This window comes from Monodelphis domestica, chromosome 4, assembly GCF_027887165.1.
Source record: "Monodelphis domestica isolate mMonDom1 chromosome 4, mMonDom1.pri, whole genome shotgun sequence".
Lineage (NCBI taxonomy): Eukaryota > Metazoa > Chordata > Mammalia > Didelphimorphia > Didelphidae > Monodelphis > Monodelphis domestica.
Genome location: NC_077230.1, coordinates 446629905 through 446651832, shown reverse-complemented (window position 1 = coordinate 446651832; position 21928 = coordinate 446629905). Strand labels below are relative to the sequence as shown.

At 40.4% G+C, this 21928-nt stretch overlaps 1 protein-coding gene across 5 annotated transcripts in view; it reads right to left on the bottom strand.

Moving 5' to 3' along the window:
* LOC100619140 (zinc finger protein 420-like) overlaps window positions 1-10109 on the bottom strand; it is a 69096-nt gene extending 58987 nt beyond the window's left edge. For 2 of the 5 annotated variants that reach the window (XM_056825852.1, XM_056825855.1), the window contains exons 1-2: window positions 9672-10109; window positions 2228-2354 (exon numbers count right to left, since the gene is read on the bottom strand). In XM_056825852.1, coding sequence (XP_056681830.1) covers window positions 2228-2354; window positions 9672-9749 — 205 coding nt within the window. In that variant the 5' untranslated portion in view covers window positions 9750-10109. Of the gene's footprint in view, window positions 1-2227; window positions 2355-2458 lie in introns of all 5 variants that reach the window. The other 3 variants (XM_056825856.1, XM_056825854.1, XM_016422746.2) reach the window with 3 other exon arrangements.
* Between the last annotated feature and the right edge of the window lie 11819 nt (window positions 10110-21928).

Genomic DNA, 21928 nt, shown 5'->3' with positions numbered 1-21928 from the left:
GTCAATTATGCTGATAGTTATTAAATCAGCCTTGTATCCCTGGTATAAATTCCATCTGGTCATAGAGAATAAACTTTGTGAGCTAAGATTTTTGCATCACTATTCATTAAAGAAATTTGCCTATAGTTTTCTTCCTCTATTTTGCTTCCTCCTGGCTCATCCACCACCATCCTATTTTCATCACACTAAAAATGTTGTAGGACTGCTTTCCCTGTTTTGCAAAATTGTTTAAAATGTAGTTGGTTGCTTGATCACATGGGTCAATGGGGATATGATTGGTGATATAGAATCTGAATGATCACCCTAGTACAAACATCAATAATATGGAAATGGGTTTTGATCAAGGACACATATAAAACCAAGTGGAATTGTGCATCAGCTATGGGAAGGGGTGGGGGGAGGGAAAGAATATGAATATTGTAACTATAGAAAAATATTCTAAATTAATTAATTAAATAAATTTTTAAAAAATGCAAAGAAAAAATAAAATGTAGTTAGATTAATGCTCTATTTCTTTGCCCTTTTTTTTTTAAAAAACAAACTTCTAGTCTTATTTATTCAAAAGTTCTTTTAATTTTATTCATTTCACCTTTGATTTTTGGATTACCAATTTAGTCTTTACTTGAATTTTTAATTTGTTCTCTTTAATTTTCCCTCCTATTTTATTAATATAAATATTCATGGATATAAATTTTTGCCCAAGTGCTGTTTTGGTTACATCCCACAATTTTTGATATGTTATCCCCTCACTGTCATTCCTTTTATGACATCATTGATTGTTCCTTCATTTGTTTGTTGACCCACCTCTTTTGACCAATTAGATTATTCAGTTACAATTAATTTTAAACTTTGGGTTCCATTACTTCTTATTGCATTATGATCTGCAAATGTTGCACTTATTGTTTTTGCTTTTCTGCATTTCATTGTAAAGTTTTTGTTCTCTGGTACATGGTCTTTTGTGTATTTTCCATGTGCACCTGAAAGAAGATATATTCCCTTTCCCTTTCATTCCCTTTGCTCCAGATATCTATTAAATGTAATGTCTAAAATTTCATGCACGTTGTTTATTCACTTCTTGTTTATTTTTTGGTGAGACTTCTGATAAATTAAGGTTGAGATCCCCTACCAGTATGGTTTTATTAGCAATTACCTCCTTATTCTCCTTTGGTTTCTACTTTAAAAATCTGGAGGCTATATCAGTTGGTGCATATATGTTAAGAACTAATATGCTCTCATTACCTATACTACCTTTTTTATCAAGATGTAATTATCAATCTTATCTCTTTTAATCAGATCTATTTTTGCTCTAGCTTTGTTGGAGATCATAATTGCTACTCCTACTTTTCTTATTTGAATTGAAGTCCAATAGTTTCTCCTCCATCCCATTCCCTTAATTCTCTGTATCCCTACCTTGAAAAAGGGAACATGTGAGACAATAAGGAAGGCTCAATAAGGATCCCGCATCTTGAAGTTGTCTTCAGTACAGTTATGGAATATGGAGCAGTATGTAGGGGGTGGATTTTCTGTACTCCCCTTTGCCCAGTTATATACCCAATCCCTCTTTGTCCCCAGAAATAGACCCTTTCTGCCTACCTTTTTAGTTGTTTTCCTCAGGAGTCTCACCTTACTTTGACCCTCATTTATTCTATGATTCTAGCATTCTAGAAGCATTCTTTTAAGGTTTGTTTGAGATTCTCAGAGTATTTCCAGCCTTTGCTTCTGGTCTGCTGCCTTCTTGGCATTGCCATACCCATGACTACTTCTTAATAGAAAATCCTTTCTAAATACCACTCATCTCACATGAGAAGGGACTGCTTTGGCAAGTAGAGTGTCCCCTTCAATGGCCACCTGCAAAGAAAATCTGCTTTGGTATTTATTAACAGAGAATTTGCACCCAAAATTCAGGTCTAATTAAAAGGTCTACCAGATGATGTTTGTGATTAACTTGAGGAATGTAAATCTGTAACACTGTTTTAAGTTTTCACCTGAAGCTACCTAAAATAGAAGAGAGACAACTTCAAGAGCAAGAAAGGAAAGTCCCAACTTTCCATCACAGAATTCAAACTTTTTTTTTAATCAAACCAGCCAGGGGAACCCTGTGCAGAGATCAGCACTCTTGCTTTTTTTAATCTTTGACAAAGGCTTAAAATGCTGTACCTTTGTAAGGAAGGAATGGAAGGAAGACATTAATGGCAGATTCAGAGTTAACTGAGGAAATGGTCCTTACCCACAGAGAGTAGATTCTGCACATTTTCCAGCATCACCTCCCTGTTCAGCTCTTTCTGAAAAGGGTCCAACAGACACCACTCTTCCTGGGTGAAGTCCACAGCCACATCCTTGAATGTTATTGACCCCTAAACCAGCAAAAGTCACAAGGTTTAGAGCTGAGCCTGCAGAATTCATCCAATTCAGTCCTCATCAACTAACTTGAAGAAAGTGAAGCACACAAGGGACTCACCCCAAACTCTTCACCTTGAAGAGTATCAGAGCCAGTTCTGGAGACCAGTCATTCAGAGTCCAGTGGAACACTGACAAAGGCATTTTGTGTCTGAAGTTAGAATCATGTTGGGAGAGTAAAGACTGTAAAAGTGTCTCACTCTGAAATGCTTTTCCGTATTGAATAAGGGAGAGGGTATGTGCTCTCTGAGGGAGGCAGGAGATTCTATGGAGAAGAGAGAAGGTGATCTGAAATCCCTCCTCATTACAAGTCAGAATTCATCTAGTAAGAACATTTTTTGGAAGTTTGTGAGAAGGAAGCAATTACTGGGCATTCTGAGGGAAAATATTACCAATGATTAATAAGGAGAAAACCATGAAAAAGGATTTTTTAAATTTAATTTCCTAAAAGTTTGAAAGACTCTTATCTAAGTGAAAGCATTAAGAGGACTCCAGAGTTATATGGGATCAGAATCTGATTCTAGCTAATTTAAGTATAGCAGGCTTTTGTTGTTATATTGAGTTTAGCAAAACACTGGGTATGATGTGCCAAAACATCTTGTTTTTGCTTTTATGATGAATGTCATTTCTTACTAGTGTTGAGAAGACAGACCCCCTACTCCCTCATACTTGATTGGATTTTAGCGATAGTGATTGGTTTAAGATAATCAGTATTGTGATTCTAAAGTGACTAGTATAATCCTATCTTAGTCTTAATTTCAATTAGTAGAATTCATAATTTTTATAAGAATCTCTAATATATGTTTTCCTAAAGTATAAAACTGCTCGCAAGTGGATTTTCAGCCCCTCCCTTGTTAGTTACAGAGTAAACATTTCTCTTTGTCATAAGATGTGACCCTCTGATTTTCATGTCAATATGGTTCAAACGCCTACATGCTTCCCTTTTTGTAATAAACCACAAGTAACATCCTTCCTCCCAGATCAGATGAGTCTTAGAGAATAATCATTATTATTTCCTCTAAATAAGAGTATTGCCTTTTTTTTTAAACCCTTACCTTTCGTCTTGTTGAAGGCAGAAGAGTGGTAAGGGCCAAGCAATGGGGGTGAAGTGACTTGCTCAGGGTCACACAGCTGGGAAGTGTCTGAGGCCAGATTTGAACCTAGGACCTCCCATCTCTAGGCCTGGCTCTCAATCCACTGAGTCACCCAGCTGCCCCCAAGGGTATTGTCTTTTGATTTAACCTTTTGGACAAATATGAGGATTCCTAAATGAACTAACCAATCAGCTTTGTTGTTGTGTAAATGTTTCCTAAGATGTCTAGATGATGCTCTGTCTTGTGATAAAACTCTTATCTATCTATCTACCTACATACATAAACTGGTGCCTTGATACATGAGCACCTCAAATCATGATGTGAAGATTAAATGCCCCCTGATTATAACAATGAAATTAACTCTTTCCTGATTTTGAAGATTAAATTGTAACCCCTGACTATTTTTAGAACATCCTACTTAAAGTTGAGCATGGAGATCTGCCCATTTTTAGATCTAATCACCAAAAGTGTAAACATCCCACTTAATCATTGAGTGGGAGGTCTGAGATCCATATGTGAGATAGTGGATGACAAATCAGAATTGACTGACTTGCTTTCTGGGCAATCCTAGAGCAGAGTGTCAACTGTGATTGGTAGAAGTAAAATTAGGGGACGACACAGGAAGTGACACAAGAGAAAACTATCTTTTAAAGGGAGTGACAACTTCCTGATGGAATTCAATTCTTCATGCTTTTGAATTGAGGCTGGTGAAGAGGAGCAGAAGAATCTGCTGACTAGACTTGAGACCCTGTTCCTTAGACTGACATGTGGTGGGTGAGTGAAAAGCTGACTCTTAACTGCTGGATTTTTCTGAAGAGACTTCCTCAGGTCCTGGGCTACAAGCACTGAGGCCTATCCGATTCAGGACTAAACTATCCTGCCTGGGTTGAGTCAGGGGGCCAGACATAAATTACTTAGTGTTTAGGCTAAATATCTTATCTTTTCCTCTTTCTGATTTCTTACTTCACTCTTTCTACAATTTGTAAATAAATCTCTTTGGAATTAATTAAATCCTGGTGATCACAATCTTAATAATCAAGTCAAACCCTTTTATAAATAATCCCCTTTTTACCCCCACAATGAGCAATTTGAGATACAAGCAGTCACAATTGGGATTTTTTGCTTTAATTTATGAGGATATTTGAACCACAAGCTTCCTCCTGTGGGAGAAGCCCAACATGGATGAAGTAATCAGTAGAAGTGAGATAAAGGAAATGTTGAGGATTTGGGAATAAATTAAACAGTTTATTGAAAATCCACTACCAGAAAAAGTTCCAAATGGTCCTGCATTAGAGCTGTATAATGATACTTGTTCAGAAAAAGTTCCAAATGGTCCTGCATTAGAGCTGTATAATGATACTTGTTTCACACATTATGAAAACATTCTAAATGGGAAAAAGAAATAAACATGTTCATGGGTAGGATGAGATAATAGAATAAAAATGACATTCCTACAGAAATTAATTTTTTTCAGTGCCAAACCTATAAAACTTTTTTCAAGTTTTCAAGAAACTTTTTTATAGGATTAGAAAAAAATTATAACCACATTCATCTGGAAGAACAAAAGATCAAGAATATCATGGAAAATAATGAAAAAATGGGGAAAATGGTGGCCTAACAGTATCAGATCTTAAACTGTACTATGTAGCAGTGATTATCACAACAATGTGGTCCTTGCTAAGAGAAAGAAGGATCAGTGGATCAATGGAACAGACTTGGGGTAAATGACGTCAGTAAGCCAGTGTTCCATAAACCCAAAGATTCCAGCTTTTGGGATAAGAACTCACTATTAGAGAAAAACTTCTGGAAAAACTGGGAAACAGTATGAGAAAAATTAGGTTGAGATCAACATGTCATACCCTACACCAAGATAAATTCAAAATGGATAAAAGACTTGTATAAAAGAGTCAAATCATAAATAAGTGAGGAAAATCCTATTCTATAATAGGATACCTAACAGATCTATGTGAAAGGAAGGAATTTAAGATGAAATGAGATAGTGTGATATCGAAATCACTTTAAAAGACTGATATATATATATTAATTTAAGGTTGCCAAGGCATTCAGCTATGTAATTCCTAAATGAAAACTCAAGTCAGCCGTCAACCTTTTGGAGTTTTTAATTACAAACAGGAGGAAGAAAGGTATTTGAGAGAGAGAGAGAGAGAGAGAGAGAGAGAGAGAGAGAGAGAGAGAGAGAGAGAGAGAGAGAGAGAGAGAGAGAGAGAAAGAGAAAGAGGAGAGAAGGGAATAGGACTTAAATACCCCCTCTCCTTAGGCGGGCCAAAGGCCCAAGCGCTTAGATAGCTGAGGCAAAGAAAAGAGATCAGTCCCTATCACTCATGTGACCAAAATGGAGAAACAGTCTCAGGGGCCTCCACCTCCAGACTCCTTCAGAGCAAAACCTCCTCAGAGCAAAACCTCTCAGAGCAAAAAACTCTCCTCCCTCTGTCCTCAGACCCCGCTATCTTTAAGGAAACCATCTAAGTTCCCTCCCCTCAGTTCTCATATCTACCAATCACTGTCCATGTCTCCCCTGTGCCAATGGTGGCTCTAGTTTAACCCAGGACCTCCCAGAGGTCTGTGGCTTTGCACATGTCCGTTGAAGGTCATATTCTCAAATAATTAAATCTTGATCTTTGCTGTAGCCCTTCCTAAATCCTGTTACTCTAAGTAGGGTGGAGATTGTATTTTCCAAGACCTGGTTCTGTCATTCCAAGTATCTCTATTGTATCAATTCTAAAATCAATCATGACTCAAAGAGCTTCCTGTTCTATGCTTAAGCATAGGTCAAAACCCTTTCCATTGTTTAGCAAAAGGTTTCTGTCCTAAAGGAGTCTTAAGTAGGGAGGAGAAGGATCCTCCCATGCCAAGGGGTTTCACATTCCAATAGAGTTCTTACTATCAGTAGGAAATTTTTTCCAGTATGAAATTTCCCAATGGGGAAATTTCCAACATTCATAAGTCTAAGAAATTTTAAAGTTTACAATAGAGAACATTAAAATATAGAAAATGAATCATTTTGATTATATTAAAATAAAAGGGTTTGTACAAACAAAACTACTGAACCAAAATTAGAAGGAAAGCATCAAACTGGGAAAAAGTTTTTATAACAAAACTCTCTGAAAAAGGTCTAATTTCCCAAATATATAAGGAAAGAAGTCTACTGTACAAGAAATCAAGTAATTCCCCAATTGACAAATGGTCAAGGGACATGAATAGGCAGTTCTCAGATAAAGAAATCAAAACAATCAATAACCACTTGAAAAAGTGTTCTAAATCTATACTAATGAGAGAAATGCAAATCAAAAAAATTCTGAATATACCATCTCACACCTAGCAAATTGGCCAATATGACAGTAAAGGAAAATAATAAATTTTGGAGATGTGGTAAAATTGGAACACTAATACATTGTTGGTGGAGTTGTGAATTGATCCAACCAATCTGGAAGGCAATGAGGAATTATGCCCAAAGGGCTTTAAAAGATTACATGCCATCTGATCCAGCTATAACATTCCTGGGTATGTATCCCAAAGAAGTAATAATGAAAAATACTTGTATAAAAATATTTATAGCTGTGCGTTTTGTGGTGGCAAACAATTGGAAAACAAGGGGGTGTCCTACCATTGGGAATGGCTGAATAGATTCTGGTCTATAATGGTAATTGAATAGTATTGTGCTGTGTGGATTGATGAACTAAAACAGGGGTCCCCAAACTTTTTACACAGTGGTCCAGTTTGCTGTCCCTCAGAGTGCTGGCGGACTGGACTATAAAAACCTAATCCTAACCCTAACTGTAACCAGGCAGCAGTATACACAGTGCGGAATCCCCTCCCCCAGATCACCACCCACCATGCTGATGCCTTTCATTGTGTAGCCACATAATCCTCTGCATGGCACCTCCTTCTAAGGCGCCATACAAAGTTTTATGTAACTGGAAGTAGTACTGTGTGTGAGCGATGACTCACTTTGAGGTGCCGCCACATACAGTGCTCCTCTCACTGACCACCAATGAAAAAGGTGCCCCTTCAGGAAGTGGGGTGGGGGCCAGATACATGGCCTCAGAGGGCCTCATGAACTGGAGGCTTTTCATATGCAACTGGGAGAACCTCAATGAACTGATGCAGAGTGAAATGAGCAGAACCAGAAAAACATTATACACAGAAAGTAAAACATTGTGGAACAATACAATATAATGGACTTTGCTACTAGCAGCAATGCAGAAGCCAGGACACTCCTGAAGGACTTATGTAAAACAATGCTATCCTGAGAGAAAGAACTATGGGAGTAAAAATGCAAAAGGGAAACATTTGGCCTTAAAAAAACATTCTATAGCAAAAATGAATAATATGGAAATAGGTATTAAGTGACAACATTTGTACAATTCAGTCAATTTGTGGGCTCTGGGGGGGAGGGGTGGAAGAAAGAGGGGAGGAAAAGAAAGTGAATCTTATGGGAAAAGATGTAAAATTTATTAATTATTTTTTAAAAGATCACTCTATTACAAATATGAATAATATGAAAATAGGTTTTGAGCAATAATACATGTACAACCCAGTGGAATTGTTTGTCAGCTCCAGGAGAAGGGAGGGAAGAGGGCTGGGAGGGAATACAAATCATATAACCATGAGAAAATATTCTAAATAAAATTTTTTAAAGTTAAAAAAATAAAGGAAACAAAACAAAACATATTGAGAAATCAACAGGTTAGATAATTCTGTTAGGTTCAAAGTAAATAACTTTAATAGGTAAAGGATAGACATAAAGTTTCTGTCTGTTAAGTGCACTCCAAGTTCCTGATAGTTTAATATTTGAAAAACAGACCTCTTAGCCCTCACCCAGAATTCCCATCCTTTTTCTTCTACTAAAAACACACCTTTTCCTGTCTGTGCCCTCACCTGATCTCACCCCAAACTTCTTCCAAAGCCTCCCTGGCAGGCCTGACTGACCTGGCCAAACCACAGAATCTGGAGGTCAGGAGCAGAGACTGTCTTTGGGCCATCCCTGGAATGGTAGGACACACAGGCATCCTCCTCTGATGGAGTTTGTCCCACTGGAGGGTGGATGAATAAATGACTGAACTTGTGCCTGTCTGGAATCTGGGCTGCCTCACCAGGCAGGGGCCTCAGAGGCCCTGGAAAACCCCACAACACAGTTAGGGATTGTGGGTGATTCCCTCCAGCTCCAGGGTCTCTGCTTGGCTCAGACTGTGGTCCCTCAGGGAGTGGGAGCCCCAAGGTGGGCAGACTTCCTCTTGTACACCTGTTGGGCATTAGAGGGGGGGAGGGCTCAGAGGAGACTCTCCCCACAGGAGGGGACAGGGAGCCTCAGGCTGGGAAAGGACCTTGGACTGGCCAGGAAGAAGCCTCCCCACCCCCTCTGCTGCTCTCTCTGGCTTCATTCAATTCATAAACTGCATTTGGTGCACAGGTGGATTGAGGGAGACTCCTAGGAGGAGAGGTTATGGGTAATGGGGGGAGCAGGAGATGCTGGACAGAGAGACGGACATCAGGTGGGAGTTGGGGGAGAAACATGTTGGTATTTGTTCCGTGCCCGAATTCAGAGCTCCTTCTATAGTGTGTGGGCATGAGCATCCCCCCCACTCCAACCAGGCTCATGTTGGCTCTTTCTCCCCTTGGATCTCTGTGGGAAGGGCCGAGACCAGCGCCGCTCCTATCGAGTGGCTGTACCCCCGCACCCCTCCTTTCACTGCTCCCCCCTGCCCCCAGCCGCTTCCTGGCTCTGGTGCGGGGGAAAGGGGGGAACCCATTCTCTTCTCGGGGGGAGGGCGAAGCCTCGCCAAGGATCCTGGTCTAGACATAGCCGCCCCCGCCTGACACGGACACTTCTGTATTAGTCCCTTTCCTATGGTCCTTTAAAGTGATGAACAGACACAGAGATACAGAGACGTCCTCCTCCCCGCCGCCCCCCCACCACACACACTTACACCGCCCCTGCCCCGCCTCTCGGCACCTGCTCCGAGTTTCCCCCTTCCCCCACTCCCACCCGGACTTTCAGGCTGTTACCCGCAACTGGTCCGCCCGGATCTTCTTTCTCTCCAGGAATTAGGGAGCAGAAAGTCTCCACAGCCGAAGGCCAGGCTGAAACTTCTACAATGATTCCCTCCCCACCCTCTCTCAAGACAAAAACCAAAACACAAACTTGTGAACACTCCATACCCTCAAGAGTTTCCAAGCCTGAACTGGGACTACACAGGGGGAGGTGCCAAGACTTGGGTGAAGCCAGGACCCAGGCATTCTGGGAAATGGAGTCTTCCATAACGGGAGTGCCAAGGCTTGGAAGACGTCATTCCAACGGCATTCTGGGAAATGGAGTCTTACTTCCTGGTCCCCTAGGTCTGGAGTCCTGCTGGAGGAGAGGCCACGCACCAAGTGTTCCCGGTCTCCCTGGCTTCAGCCGGGTCCTTTTACTTTCCTTTTCTTTCTGGTACTTTTAGCTTTGATCCTCCTGGGCCTCCTTCCTGTGATATAGGAGGCCGCTATTTCTGAGGAGAGCACAGACCGAGGGTGAGAAGAGACCCAAGAAGCTCCTGAGCGCCACCTCCTCATTTCAGGGAGGACCAAACTGAGGCTGACAGGCTGGTCGTTGCCCTGAATGGGGGCCCCGAGGAGGGATGGTTCCGGTGCCGTATTGATCCTAATAGCAGGGCCCCCGGCGTGGAAAAGCCCCACTTCCTGTAGTTTAGGAACATTTCTATATATTTCTCTGTCAGACCCGGCTCTGAGATGCCATCTAGTCTATGGCTTGTTGCACTTCCTTTGCCTTAAGCATCCCAAAAAACTTCTTCCTCTTCCACAGATTTTGGTGACTTAGTGAAGGGGGCAAAGAGGGTTTTCAGGCCTGAGAGGGAACCTTCCTGAGTGCCCCCGAGTGTGACCAGGGCTCAGGGCTGGCTGGACCGTCTCCTCATCAAGCTTTCACCAGTTGGGGTGTCTTGGAGTGCTCCAGGGAGGGGCTGAATAATGAGCACCTCAGAGTCTCTTTTAAACGGCCTGAGCAAGCTCTGGGGTCTCTGGTCACTGCGGAGGCCCCTGACTCCAGGGGTGGTTATGTCTTGGCATCTGGCCCTTCCTGGTCCTGAGCAGCCCTGTCCAGCTTGGCCCTCTGTCCACAGCATCCCTCTAGCTTCTCTCTGCCTCTCTTCTCCCTGGGTTTCAGGCAGTATTTTTGTATCCCTCATTCCAAAGGAAAGGAAATCATCACAGCCAGCATTTCTGTGGCCCTTGGGGATTCATCACAAGAACCTTACTGGGCTGATGCTCCATTTTATAGAAGGAAAGTAAGACAGAGATGCAGTGACTTCTCCAGGGTCACACAGCTCCAAGTGTCTCAGGTGTGATTTCACCCCAGATCTTGATTCCATCCACATTTCCCTCCTCTTCCAGGGGTTCAGAAGAAAGTCCTGTGGTCTTGTTGTGGGGGACTTGAGGTTCGAGAAGGGTACCTTTTGCAAAGATGCAAGACTCTGAAACTTAGCTTAAAAATAAAGAGAGGGTACATCTGGGTGGCTCAGTGGATTGAGAGCCATGCCTAGAGAGGGAGGTCCTAGGTTCAAATCTGGTCTCAGGCACTTCCCAGCTGGGCAAGTCACTTAAAACCCCCATTGCCTAGCCCTTACCACTCTTCTGCCTTGGAACCCATACACAGTATTGATTCCAAGACGGAAGTTAAGGGTTTAAAAAATAATAAATAAAAAATAAATAAAAGGTAATGTTGAATCTGGCCAGGACAGCATAGGTGGAAGACTGCCTCCTAGGGGGAACAGAATTGATGGAAAGCTGTTCTTGGGAGGACAAAAGAGATGGAAAACTGTCCCCAGGGGTCAATTATGGTGGTTTTATATTCTATACAACAGTGAAGACATGAGTCAGACACAGTGGGTGGGAGTTTGAACATCTGACTGGGGTCTGCCTGAAGATACAGGGAGTGACTCTCATAGCTTAGGGGACAGATGAATATCTGAGGTACAACCTCTTGGTATCAAGGCATAGCCTGTAGGTGTATCTCTATGTCTATCTCAAACCTAAAGGACGAATCCTTTCAGGGTCTTAGCAGGAATTTTTTTGCTTATAGTTTGCCTGAAATACTTCTATAATTTGAGTGTACAATGTCCCATGACAGTCTCAAACCTACTCTTGCTAGAGCAACAGGGATTGACCCTCACTTTATGTGAATAAAACCATGAAATGTTAATGAAAGAACATTAAGTTAGTCAAGCTTGTTCCATGTGTAGGATCCTCTCTGCTGTAAAGATTAAAATTAATATTCAGTACTCCCAAGTATTATTTTAATACTATTTATTAAAATAGACCTAAAGAGGAAAAAAAAAACTCCAGCAAGCACCCAAAACACTTCTTCCTTACTGCAGAAAATGGAAACTCCAAAACTCCATCTTCATAAGGATATTCACAAACAGGAAAAAGGGATTGTGGGAAAAGTAGTCTCTAGGGTTCAAGATTCTAATTAAATATATCCCCTTGTGATCCTTTGGGAGACCAGTCTCCCCAATGGATCATGAAAACATAACGAGGTATATACAAATATTACAGTTTTTAAAGAGAAATTACAATAATTTGGGGATAAGAGGAAAATAAAAGGGAAAGGGAACAAAGCCAATAATAGGTGCAATGACAAAAAGCCCTTTGGCATAAGAGTTGTTAATTTTATGGTTGGACTGAATATATTTAATTAGTTACCAAGGATTTTAATTACTAAATCCCAAAATGAATTACTAAAGTCAAATGGAATTTATGGTAGTTTATTTTACAGTAGAGGGAAGGTATTAAGGAAGAGAGAAAGAGAAGAAAAGGAGAGAGCAAGCTCCAGGTTCCTCTGAGCCAAATAGTGATTCAAAGGCCCCAGCCAGGGGAAAGGAGTCTCAAGATGATGGGTCTTTCCCAGAGGCTGAAACCTCCAGAAAGGCCAAGGAAGGAGTCAGCCTTTACATTCACCACGTGTCAGTTCAATCAGCAGGTTCTTTTATCAGCCTCAATTCCAGCAGGCACCACTCCAAGTGTGTTTCTTTTTAACTTCCAAAAGAACCAACCACCAACAACTCCCAGAAGACCAACCACATTCAGGCGTTTGTCTCTTTCTTTTAACCTTCTTTCTTGCATCATTTTCCACATCTACCAATGACAACTGATGTTCTGCTCTAAGACTGTCCAGAAGGCAATTAGTCGATTCTAATTCATTACCCAGTATCAGCACACATGGGTCACAGACCTCCCACCTCATGATTAAATGGGAGATTTATACCCTTAGTAATCAGATCTAACATGGGCAGATCTTTCCATTCAACTTCAAGTTGTGAGTTTTAGATTTACTCCACCCTGCTTAGTCTTTAGAATTTCATCAACCAGGAATGTATATGCCTCCACTTAAAGATTAAATGTGGGGGAGGAAGGTCTATGACCCACATGTGCTAGCAAGTGACAAATCAGAAACAACTGACTGACCCCCTGGGCTGTCCTAAACCAAGTTTAAGCCACCATTGGTATATGTGAGACACAGGAAGTGATATAAAGAACAGCCTTTATGTTTCATGTCACTTCCTGTGAGAGGGACTTTTGTGGCTTTTGCAGACTTTGGTGGTGGAACTTGACTTGGTGGAGCATGGGTCCTCAGCCTGCTTCCCTGAATGATCACGTGGTGAGTGATAAGGCTGACTTCCCTTTCCCTTGACCTTTCTGAAGGCACCAGCCTCCAAAGAGGTCCCTCATCTTGAAGGAGGCCTCTGGCTGGAAGCAGAGTTAGATTTAATCTTCTAAGAAGGCCCCTTGACTGAGGCCTCTGAACTCCCCCTGGCTCCGACCAAGCCAGAGTAGAACTTCCCCTTTCTCTCTCTCCCTCATTCTTAATTTCTTCCTTCGATTGTAAAGAAACCACCATAAAATTCCATTCTGACTTGAGTATTTCATAAACCCCTGGCGACCAGTAAATAATATATTCAGTCTCAACCCTAAAATTTACCCTTAACAAAGTACTGTGCTTACATTTCTGGGGATTAAATCAACAAATAGATAGGAGATTACAATTCAATTTTCACAATCAAGGGAGAGCTAAGTACCTTCATTTTTACAATCAACGGAGAGCCAAATACAATCTTCACATAGTGTACATTCAAAACAAAAGCATGTCAAACCCCCTCCCCCACCCCGGTTCAAATTCACCATATCTCAAAGTTCACTCTGGATCTTTTGGAATAGTGTGTAGTATCTGCAGGCATCTTCATGGAGCCTTCTAGATTCTGGGAGGTAGTCTCTTGTTCTAAATTTGGCTCAAAATCAAGTCAAAGTTCACAACAATAACATAGTCCTCTCTGAGGAAAATAATAATACATTCCCCCTCCCCCCCAAGGAGGATACAGGGAAGCACATGTAGGAATTACACAGGGATACATGGTTGAGTCATAAGGCATATGAATCAAGTATCAAAAAATATCAAGGAATCAAAGAGATTAAAATTTAAAAATAACTTCTGAGTCAGATAAAATATAAAAAACTTGAAGAAAAAAATTCTAGGAAGAAGAAAAAAAAGAAAGAAAAAAACCACAACTCACAACAGGTTGTTGTAGTGATCCATGTCCTATAAGTGTAGAATAACAACTAGTCATTAACCCTATTTAGCAGTCTGGACTACAGTAAGTTGTCACATCATGAGAGAAAATAGAAAAAGAGAATAGATCTCAAGACAAATGGGAAATAAGAGTTTCCTGGTTCAACCCTTTTCTTTGTTTTTTCAAGATAATGGAGCCAGAGCAATCAATGTTATATGCTTGATATACTGTGGAACAAGGAAGTCCTGCATTTAACACATGTTAAAAAGTTGCAACATCAAGTCTCACACATGATCAAGTCATTGTGCTTTTTCTGCAAAATGTCATCAATCCCCATAGGATTGGTTTGGTTTCTTTCTCCAGCTTTTGGGGTGTTTCTTTATATATATATATATATATATATATATATATATATACATATATATATATATATATATATAAACAATTTCAGAGGATTAGTTTTCAAAAATAACATCCATTTCCTCTTTGACTTACCATGATCTGCAGTGTGAGTGCCAATAAGGCAGATAAAACGATGTGAGTGCAAATGAGGTACATAAAACAATAATACATTCAAGAAAATACAAAAAAAATTGTAAAGGCACAAAATGTTACAAAAGGCACATCAGGTCTGTGACTGAGAAAATATGGGTTTCAAGACTGTGAATTGCCCAAACTGTAAAGATAATTTTTAGCATCTTGATTTTATATCAAAAATAAGTGGTCGCCATGGGGAAAATTCCCAAATACAAAATACCCAAGTCAGCTGGGTTTTATGGAGATTTTAATTAATATAAATGAAGGAATTAATGAAAGGGAGAGAGACAGAGTAAGAGGAAATAATAGGAAATGGCTAGGGTTTCTCTTTAAGAGAGAAACTAAGTCAGTCTTTAATCACTCACCACAAGATCTTTCCAAGCAAAACTCTAGTGTTCAGAGACTCAGCAGCCTCCTCTGACTCCTGACCTCTAATTCAGCTTCCAAAGATGAATTAAATTGAATTACCTTGAACTGGATCAGACAGCTCCTTTTAAAGAGAAATTTCTCTTGTGTCACCTCCCCTAAATGTTCACATCTACCAATCACAGTAGATGCTTTTCCTAGGACTGCCCATTCTTAGTTTTTAGTTCTCACCTTCTCTGGGTAGATTATATCTTCTGAGTACTTCACACCTCTTTGTTAAGCTTGCCCCTTGCAAGTTGCCTGACCTTTTAGTCATTAATTTGACCTTCAGAGGCACTTAGCACCCTTTTGTATTAGACCTAAAAATAGACCTAGCTTAAGGGCTTTTGCCTCACTATAAGTATGGGTTAAGTACCTTCATTGTTCACTAAGGATTTTTACAACTTTATCTTCCCCTAAAGTATGCCTAAGTATGGGTGGAGTAATTTTAAAGTTCCCAATACATTCCTGATCAAGTACCTCAATTGTTTAAATGGGGAATAACATTAACCATAACCTTAAGATAATATAATGTTCCAAGGTAGAGTCTGAGAAAATTTAAGATTCACAGGTCACTATAGGCCACTAAAACAGATTTTCTTCTGTGAGGTAGTACATGTGTTGCCCTACAAGGCAATTTGTGCAAATACAAGGATTAATTAAAGTGCAACAAAATAGTACAAATCCAGCAATAAAGAAATCCAATCACAATAAATAGGCCAATACAATCAGTGCAAGCAATTATTCACCATCAACAGAAGGTACTTGTTTTACCATAAATCCATGAGTCCTTCTTTCCAATTTTTATGGCTGTTGGCATAGTTGGTAGGATCTGGAATGGTCCATCATAAGCAGGTTCAGTCAACCCAGTATGTTTGAAATTCTTTATGTACATACTATCACCTGGATTTAAATCATGAAGAGAGAAATCAGTGGGGCCTGCTTGAACAGCAGCTCCAGAGTCATGGAGTTCTTTCAACTTGTTTGTAATTGTCTGATATATGTAGCAATGGTTATATCCCCTCCTAACAATGAGGTATAAGCAGGGGCAAATGGTTATGCCTGAATAGGAGGATGTCAAATGGGGAGATGTGTAATCACCTCTGGGTCTGCTTCTGAGATAAAATAGGGCCAGATGTAGAATTTGGGGGCACTTTCAATGAGTCTCTATGCACAATTTGCCAATCATGGTTTTAAGTTCTTTATTCATTTGTTCAACTTGGCCAGAGCTCTGGGATGATATGGTATATGAAATTTAGGAGTTATCCCCAGTCATGAATAAATTTGAGACAACACTAAATTGGTAAAATTAGTTCCTTTATCTGAATCAATACATGCTGGCAGGCCAAAATGAGGAATAATTTCTTTCAAAAGAATTTTAGCAAAAAAAAGCCATTGTGGTATGAGCAGTAGGAAATGTTTCAGACTACCCAGTCAGTTGATTGACTATGACTAGACAAAATTTATACTGTCCATTTTTTGGCGTAGAGATAAAGTCAATTTGTTGGTACTCAAATGGTGTGTAAGCAAGAGGACACCCACCAGAGGCTTTTCCTCTAAAGGTATGTTGATTAAAGGCCTGGCAGGTAGGACAAGTTGTCCATACTTTGGAAGAAATTGTAATTATTCCAGGAACTATCCATACTCTTTTGACAGAGTCTACAATACCTTAGATACCAAAATGACCATGTTTATGAATAGAGTGACAAATCTGGTCATAGAAAGCTCTAGGGCGTAAGGAGTTGCCATCTGATGATACTCATACTCCATTTATCTGTTTTGCTTTAAATTTCTGCTTCCGTTTTTCCACTTCCTTGTCATTATAAGAAAGGGATAGATAACACTGCTGGGTTTGTACCCCAAAGAGATAATAAGGAAAAATACATGTACAAAAACATTCATAGCTGTGCTCTTTGTGGTGGCAAAAAATTGGAAAATGAGGAGATGCCCTTCAATTGGAGAATGGCTAAACAAATTGTGGTATATGTTGGTGATGGAATACTATTGTGCTCAAAGTAATGATAAAGTAGAGGAATCCCATGGGAACTGGAATGACCTCTAGGAATTGATGCAGAGCGAGAGGAGCAGAACCAGGAAAACATTGTACACAGAGACTGATGCACTGTGGTACAATCGAATGTAATGGACTTCTCCATTAGTGGCAATGCAGTGATCCTGAACAACTTGGAGGAATCTACGAGAAAAACACTATCCACATTCAGAGGAAAAAACACCAAAGAAAAATAACTGCTTGAATAAATGGTTCAAAGAAATATGGTTGGGGATGTAGACTCAAAATGAACATCCTAGTGCAAACAACAACATGGAAATAGGTTCTGATCAAGAACACAAGTAATGCCCAATGAAATTGTGCATTGCCTGCGGGAAGGGTGGGTGGAGGGGAGGGAAATAAAGTGATTATTGTAACTCAAAATAAATAAAATTAATTAAAAAAAAAGAAAGGGATATATCCATATCATCAGTAATTGTTAGTGGCATAATTAATTCAGGGCCTTCTAAGGCTGCTAGTTTTGCTGTGATATATGCTTGGTTATTTCCCCTGGAGACAGAGTCAGTGCCACCTGTATGTGCAGAGCAGTGAAAAACAGCTATAGCTTCAGGGAGCTGGATGGCAGAAAGAAGTTCAGTAATAAGGTTTGAATTGGCAATACATTTTCCAGCTGATGTTAAGAATCCCCTCTGAAGCCATAGCATGCCAATGGCATGACATATGCCAAAGGCATAGTGGGAGTCTGTGAAAATTGTGACTCTTTTATCGTTTACAATGATATAGGCCTGTTTCAAATCTGTGAGTTCTGCACCCATCGTTTTGAGACTCTCTTCCCCTGTCTGGGGCTTAGAAATTCTCGTATTAGAAGCCAGAGTTTCTCTCTCTCTCTCTCTCTCTCTCTCTCTCTCTCTCTCTCTCTCTCTCTCTCTCTCTTTCTCTCTCTGTCTCTCTCTCTCTCTCTCATTCCTTAATATCTTCCTTCTTTTGTAAATATTGTAAATAAACTATCATAAATTCTATTTACTTTAGTAATTCATTTTGGGATTTAGAAATTAAATCCCTGGTGACCACATAATTAATACAATTCAGAGTCCAACCACAATTAATTTTAACAGAATAAAAAACAGGTGTTAGACAGGCAGCTAGGCGGCTCAGTAGATTGAGAGTCAATTAGGCAAAGAGGCAGGAGGTCCTGGTTGAAATCTCTCCATAGACATTTCCTAGCTTTGCAACTCTGGGAAAGGTACTTAAGCCCACTTGCCCAATCCCTACACTCTCCTGCCTTGTAGGTAAGAGATATAAAAAGATTGGTGCATTAAAAGAATTTTTTCTATAAACAACTTAGGATGTGATTATAAAGGGAAGGGTCAGAGCTGGATATGAAAGAAGACAGATAGAATTTGTATGTAGTAAACTTTCTGTGGTTATTCTGTGTAAAACTGCAGCTTGAAACTTTTACCTCCTAAAGCTGGAGGGAGGATGAATGTGAAGGAGACTGGGGACAAAGATGGATCCAGTTCTTAGAAATAAAATAGGGACAATATTGTAGGGATCCAGGAATTTGGAAACTGAGCACTCATATAATGAGATACTTTCATTCTTTTGAAGTGCTAACAGTTTTAACGAAGAACTACAATGCTGGAAAATATAATGATTCAGCCAGACTGAGTAATTTACCCACATGATTTCACTTGTCTAAAGGGGAATACAGAAATATCACCACCTAAGAAGTCTCTTCTTTTTCTTTCTTCTTCTTCTTCTTCTTCTTCTTCTTCTTCTTCTTCTTCTTCTTCTTCTTCTTCTTCTTCTTCTTCTTCTTCTTCTTCTTCTTCTTCTTCTTCTTCTTCTTCTTCTTCTTCTTCTTCTTCTTCTTCTTCTTCTTCTTCTTCTTCTTCTTCTTCTTCTTCTTCTTCTTCTTCTTCTTCTTCTTCTTCTTCTTCTTCTTCTTCTTCTTCTTCTTCTTCTTCTTCTTCTTCTTCTTCTTCTTCTTCTTCTTCTTCTTCTTCTTCTTCTTCTTCTTCTTCTTCTTCTTCTTCTTCTTCTTCTTCTTCTTCTTCTTCTTCTTCTTCTTCTTCTTCTTCTTCTTCTTCTTCTTCTTCTTCTTCTTCTTCTTCTTCTTCTTCTTCTTCTTCTTCTTCTTCTTCTTCTTCTTCTTCTTCTTCTTCTTCTTCTTCTTCTTCTTCTTCTTCTTCTTCTTCTTCTTCTCCTCCTCCTCCTCCTCCTCCTTCTTTTTCCTTCTTTCTTCCCCCATTTGTCTTGAAATCAGTACTGTGTGTGTGTTCCAAAGCATAAGAGTGGTAAGGGCTTGCTAATTGAGGTTAAGTGATTTGCCCAGGGTCACACAGCTTGCAAGTGTCTGAGGCCAGATGGGAACTGTTGACTTAGAAAAACACAGAAGTATCGAAGTCAGAAAAAACATTCTTTAATTAAGGAAAGGATTTCAGTGTAACAGTAGGCCTCTACATAGAACTGCATGCCACATGCCTATGCAGAGTCTGAGGATTGAACTCTGGTCACTCTGGACACTAATCCCTGGGAAAGCCAACCATGCTAGATTGGACAATTCCAAGGAGCCATTATAGTTAGGAAACTTAAATACCTTTCTAGGTGAAACATGGGGGCTGAGGATGAGAGGGACAGTTGATTGACTTTACAATGGTAACAAAGGAAAATGAAGAGTTCCAGACAGGAATAACAGTGAAGGGCTGATGCTTTACAATGGACACAAAAGGGAAAGACCTAGCCAAAAGCTGGGCCACTGAGGTAAAGGACTTTGGCCTAAGGGGAGAAACCATTGGGACAAAAGAGATACTTAACATGTGATGGGATTAGCTACTCTCATCCAATCTACCTTAAGGTCTATTGTTAGAAGGAGACCAGTGAAGTTGGACTTTCCCTCAGGGAAGAATACTCATGTGACAAGATCAAACCTGGGGCTTCTACCTTTAAGCTAAGTAAACTGGGAGTCATTAAATCTTTCTAGGCTACAAGTTTGGGGGCTTCTAGATTCCACATTGATAGAACCTAGAACCACTCTGGGCCTGGATGTCAATACACCGAACCATCTTGCAATCCCCATTGTTATTGTTATTAGTGCTTTAATGGGAAAGAACTACTTCATATTAGGTGACCTCATAAAGGGTTTTAGACTTGACTATAAATTCAAAGGGTAACAGAAGCAATTCTCTTATATGGAATTTGAAAAGATGCTAAGTTTCACTTCAGGTTAAAAGTTCAAAATATTTTTTATGAAAAGGTAAAATTTGGCAAACTCCGGTATAGATATAGTGTCAAAAGGCTGCTTCTCCTACAATCTGGATGCTAGATTATGAACTAAACTTTTAAGAGGGTAAAAAAAATATACATTTGGAAAAAATCATGTATTTTATCTGCCCAGTTGATCATGTGTTTTAATCACAGAAAACATTGTTTTCTGAATTTTAATTTCAGTTATAAATCTAATTCTGAAGCATTAAATGTCATTCTTATGGGGTTTTTGCTATGCCTACGAAAATGATAAAACAGTTTCTTAGGGGTTTTGTATCATAATAATATTATATTATATTGTATTGTGTTATGATTATAACAAAGGTTCGGGAAGGAGAAGGGAAAGGAGAGATCATGAAGAGGGGAGAGAGATGACCGATGGTCGAGAAGGTCTGTATGGCTCTCTTCCCTCAATTCTAAACATACAAGAGCGGTATACCTGTGAAGATATTATGACAGGGATGGACAGAGGCCATGGTCCAGTCAGGAGGCTTCTGTGGGTTAAGGATTAGACTTTTCCTCAGGACTTTGTGAATTCCTGAGACCCCAGAAACCTCCTCTGAACATACAGTCCTGTGGGGATAGGCTGAATGGCTGTTGCTCTGAGTTTTTCTTCACCAAAACTGACTAGACAGACTCTCTGTTCCCTCTTCCTCTCCTTTTAACCTTCTTTCTTAACCACTAGAAATAACTTTATCTGACTGAGTTTTGCTTTGCTACAATTCTCTCCTGTCTGAGTCTTTCTTTATTATGTTCCTCTCTCATCACTATCAGAGGAGCACCCAGGCTGGAGCCCAGGTTGTTGAATCCTTAAGCTCTGAGTCTTTCTTCCTTTATTGTTTCCCCTCTCCCATTCCCTCATCACCCACTCTCCCCAAGTCTTCAACCTCCCTTCTGAGTGCTCACCCATGATATATTAATTTGTGGCTGCTGGCAGTCACATCCCCTCCAACATTTATTACTTTCCTTTGCTGCTATGTTAACCGATCTGCTTGGTGTGAGGTGGTACCTCAGAATTGTTTTAATTTGCACTTCTCTCATTAGGGGAGATTTAGAACACTTTTTCAAGTGATTAATGATCCTTGTGTGTATGGTGTATGGGGTGCTCAGGGAGGGGTAGTATCTCTGGTATGGAGGGCTTGTCGTGTCCTCTTAGGGCAGCTCTCCAGCCTCTGACCCTCACCTGACACCCAGCTCTCACTTGTGGCTCCCAGAAGCTGCTAGCATGCGGCAGCGGCCACACCCCGGGCAACGGCTTCGACAGGCCGGCTAAACCTTGTGAGAGTAGCCATCGGGTCGTCGACCCCTGGTGAACCAGGGCTTTGCTCACCCAGCATGTGAAGACTGCTTTGGCTGAACAGGCGGAAGAAACCAATAAGAAGGTTCAACGGCTGAGAGGGCGACACAGCAAAGCACTGTGAAGTGCTTAGGGCGTGTTGGAGCACAAAGGACAACAGGCCATCCAATGCAGCTGAGGAAGTCTCCAGGTGTAACGACTATTTGTGCCACTGGACCCAGGCTTCCAACGCCGAGAGAGTGGGACTGTCTCTGTGCATCGACTTTTCCACTTAAATCTCCTTCACGCACAAGTGTCTTTGTGCACACTCATCTATCCTAACCCCGAGGGTACACCATAG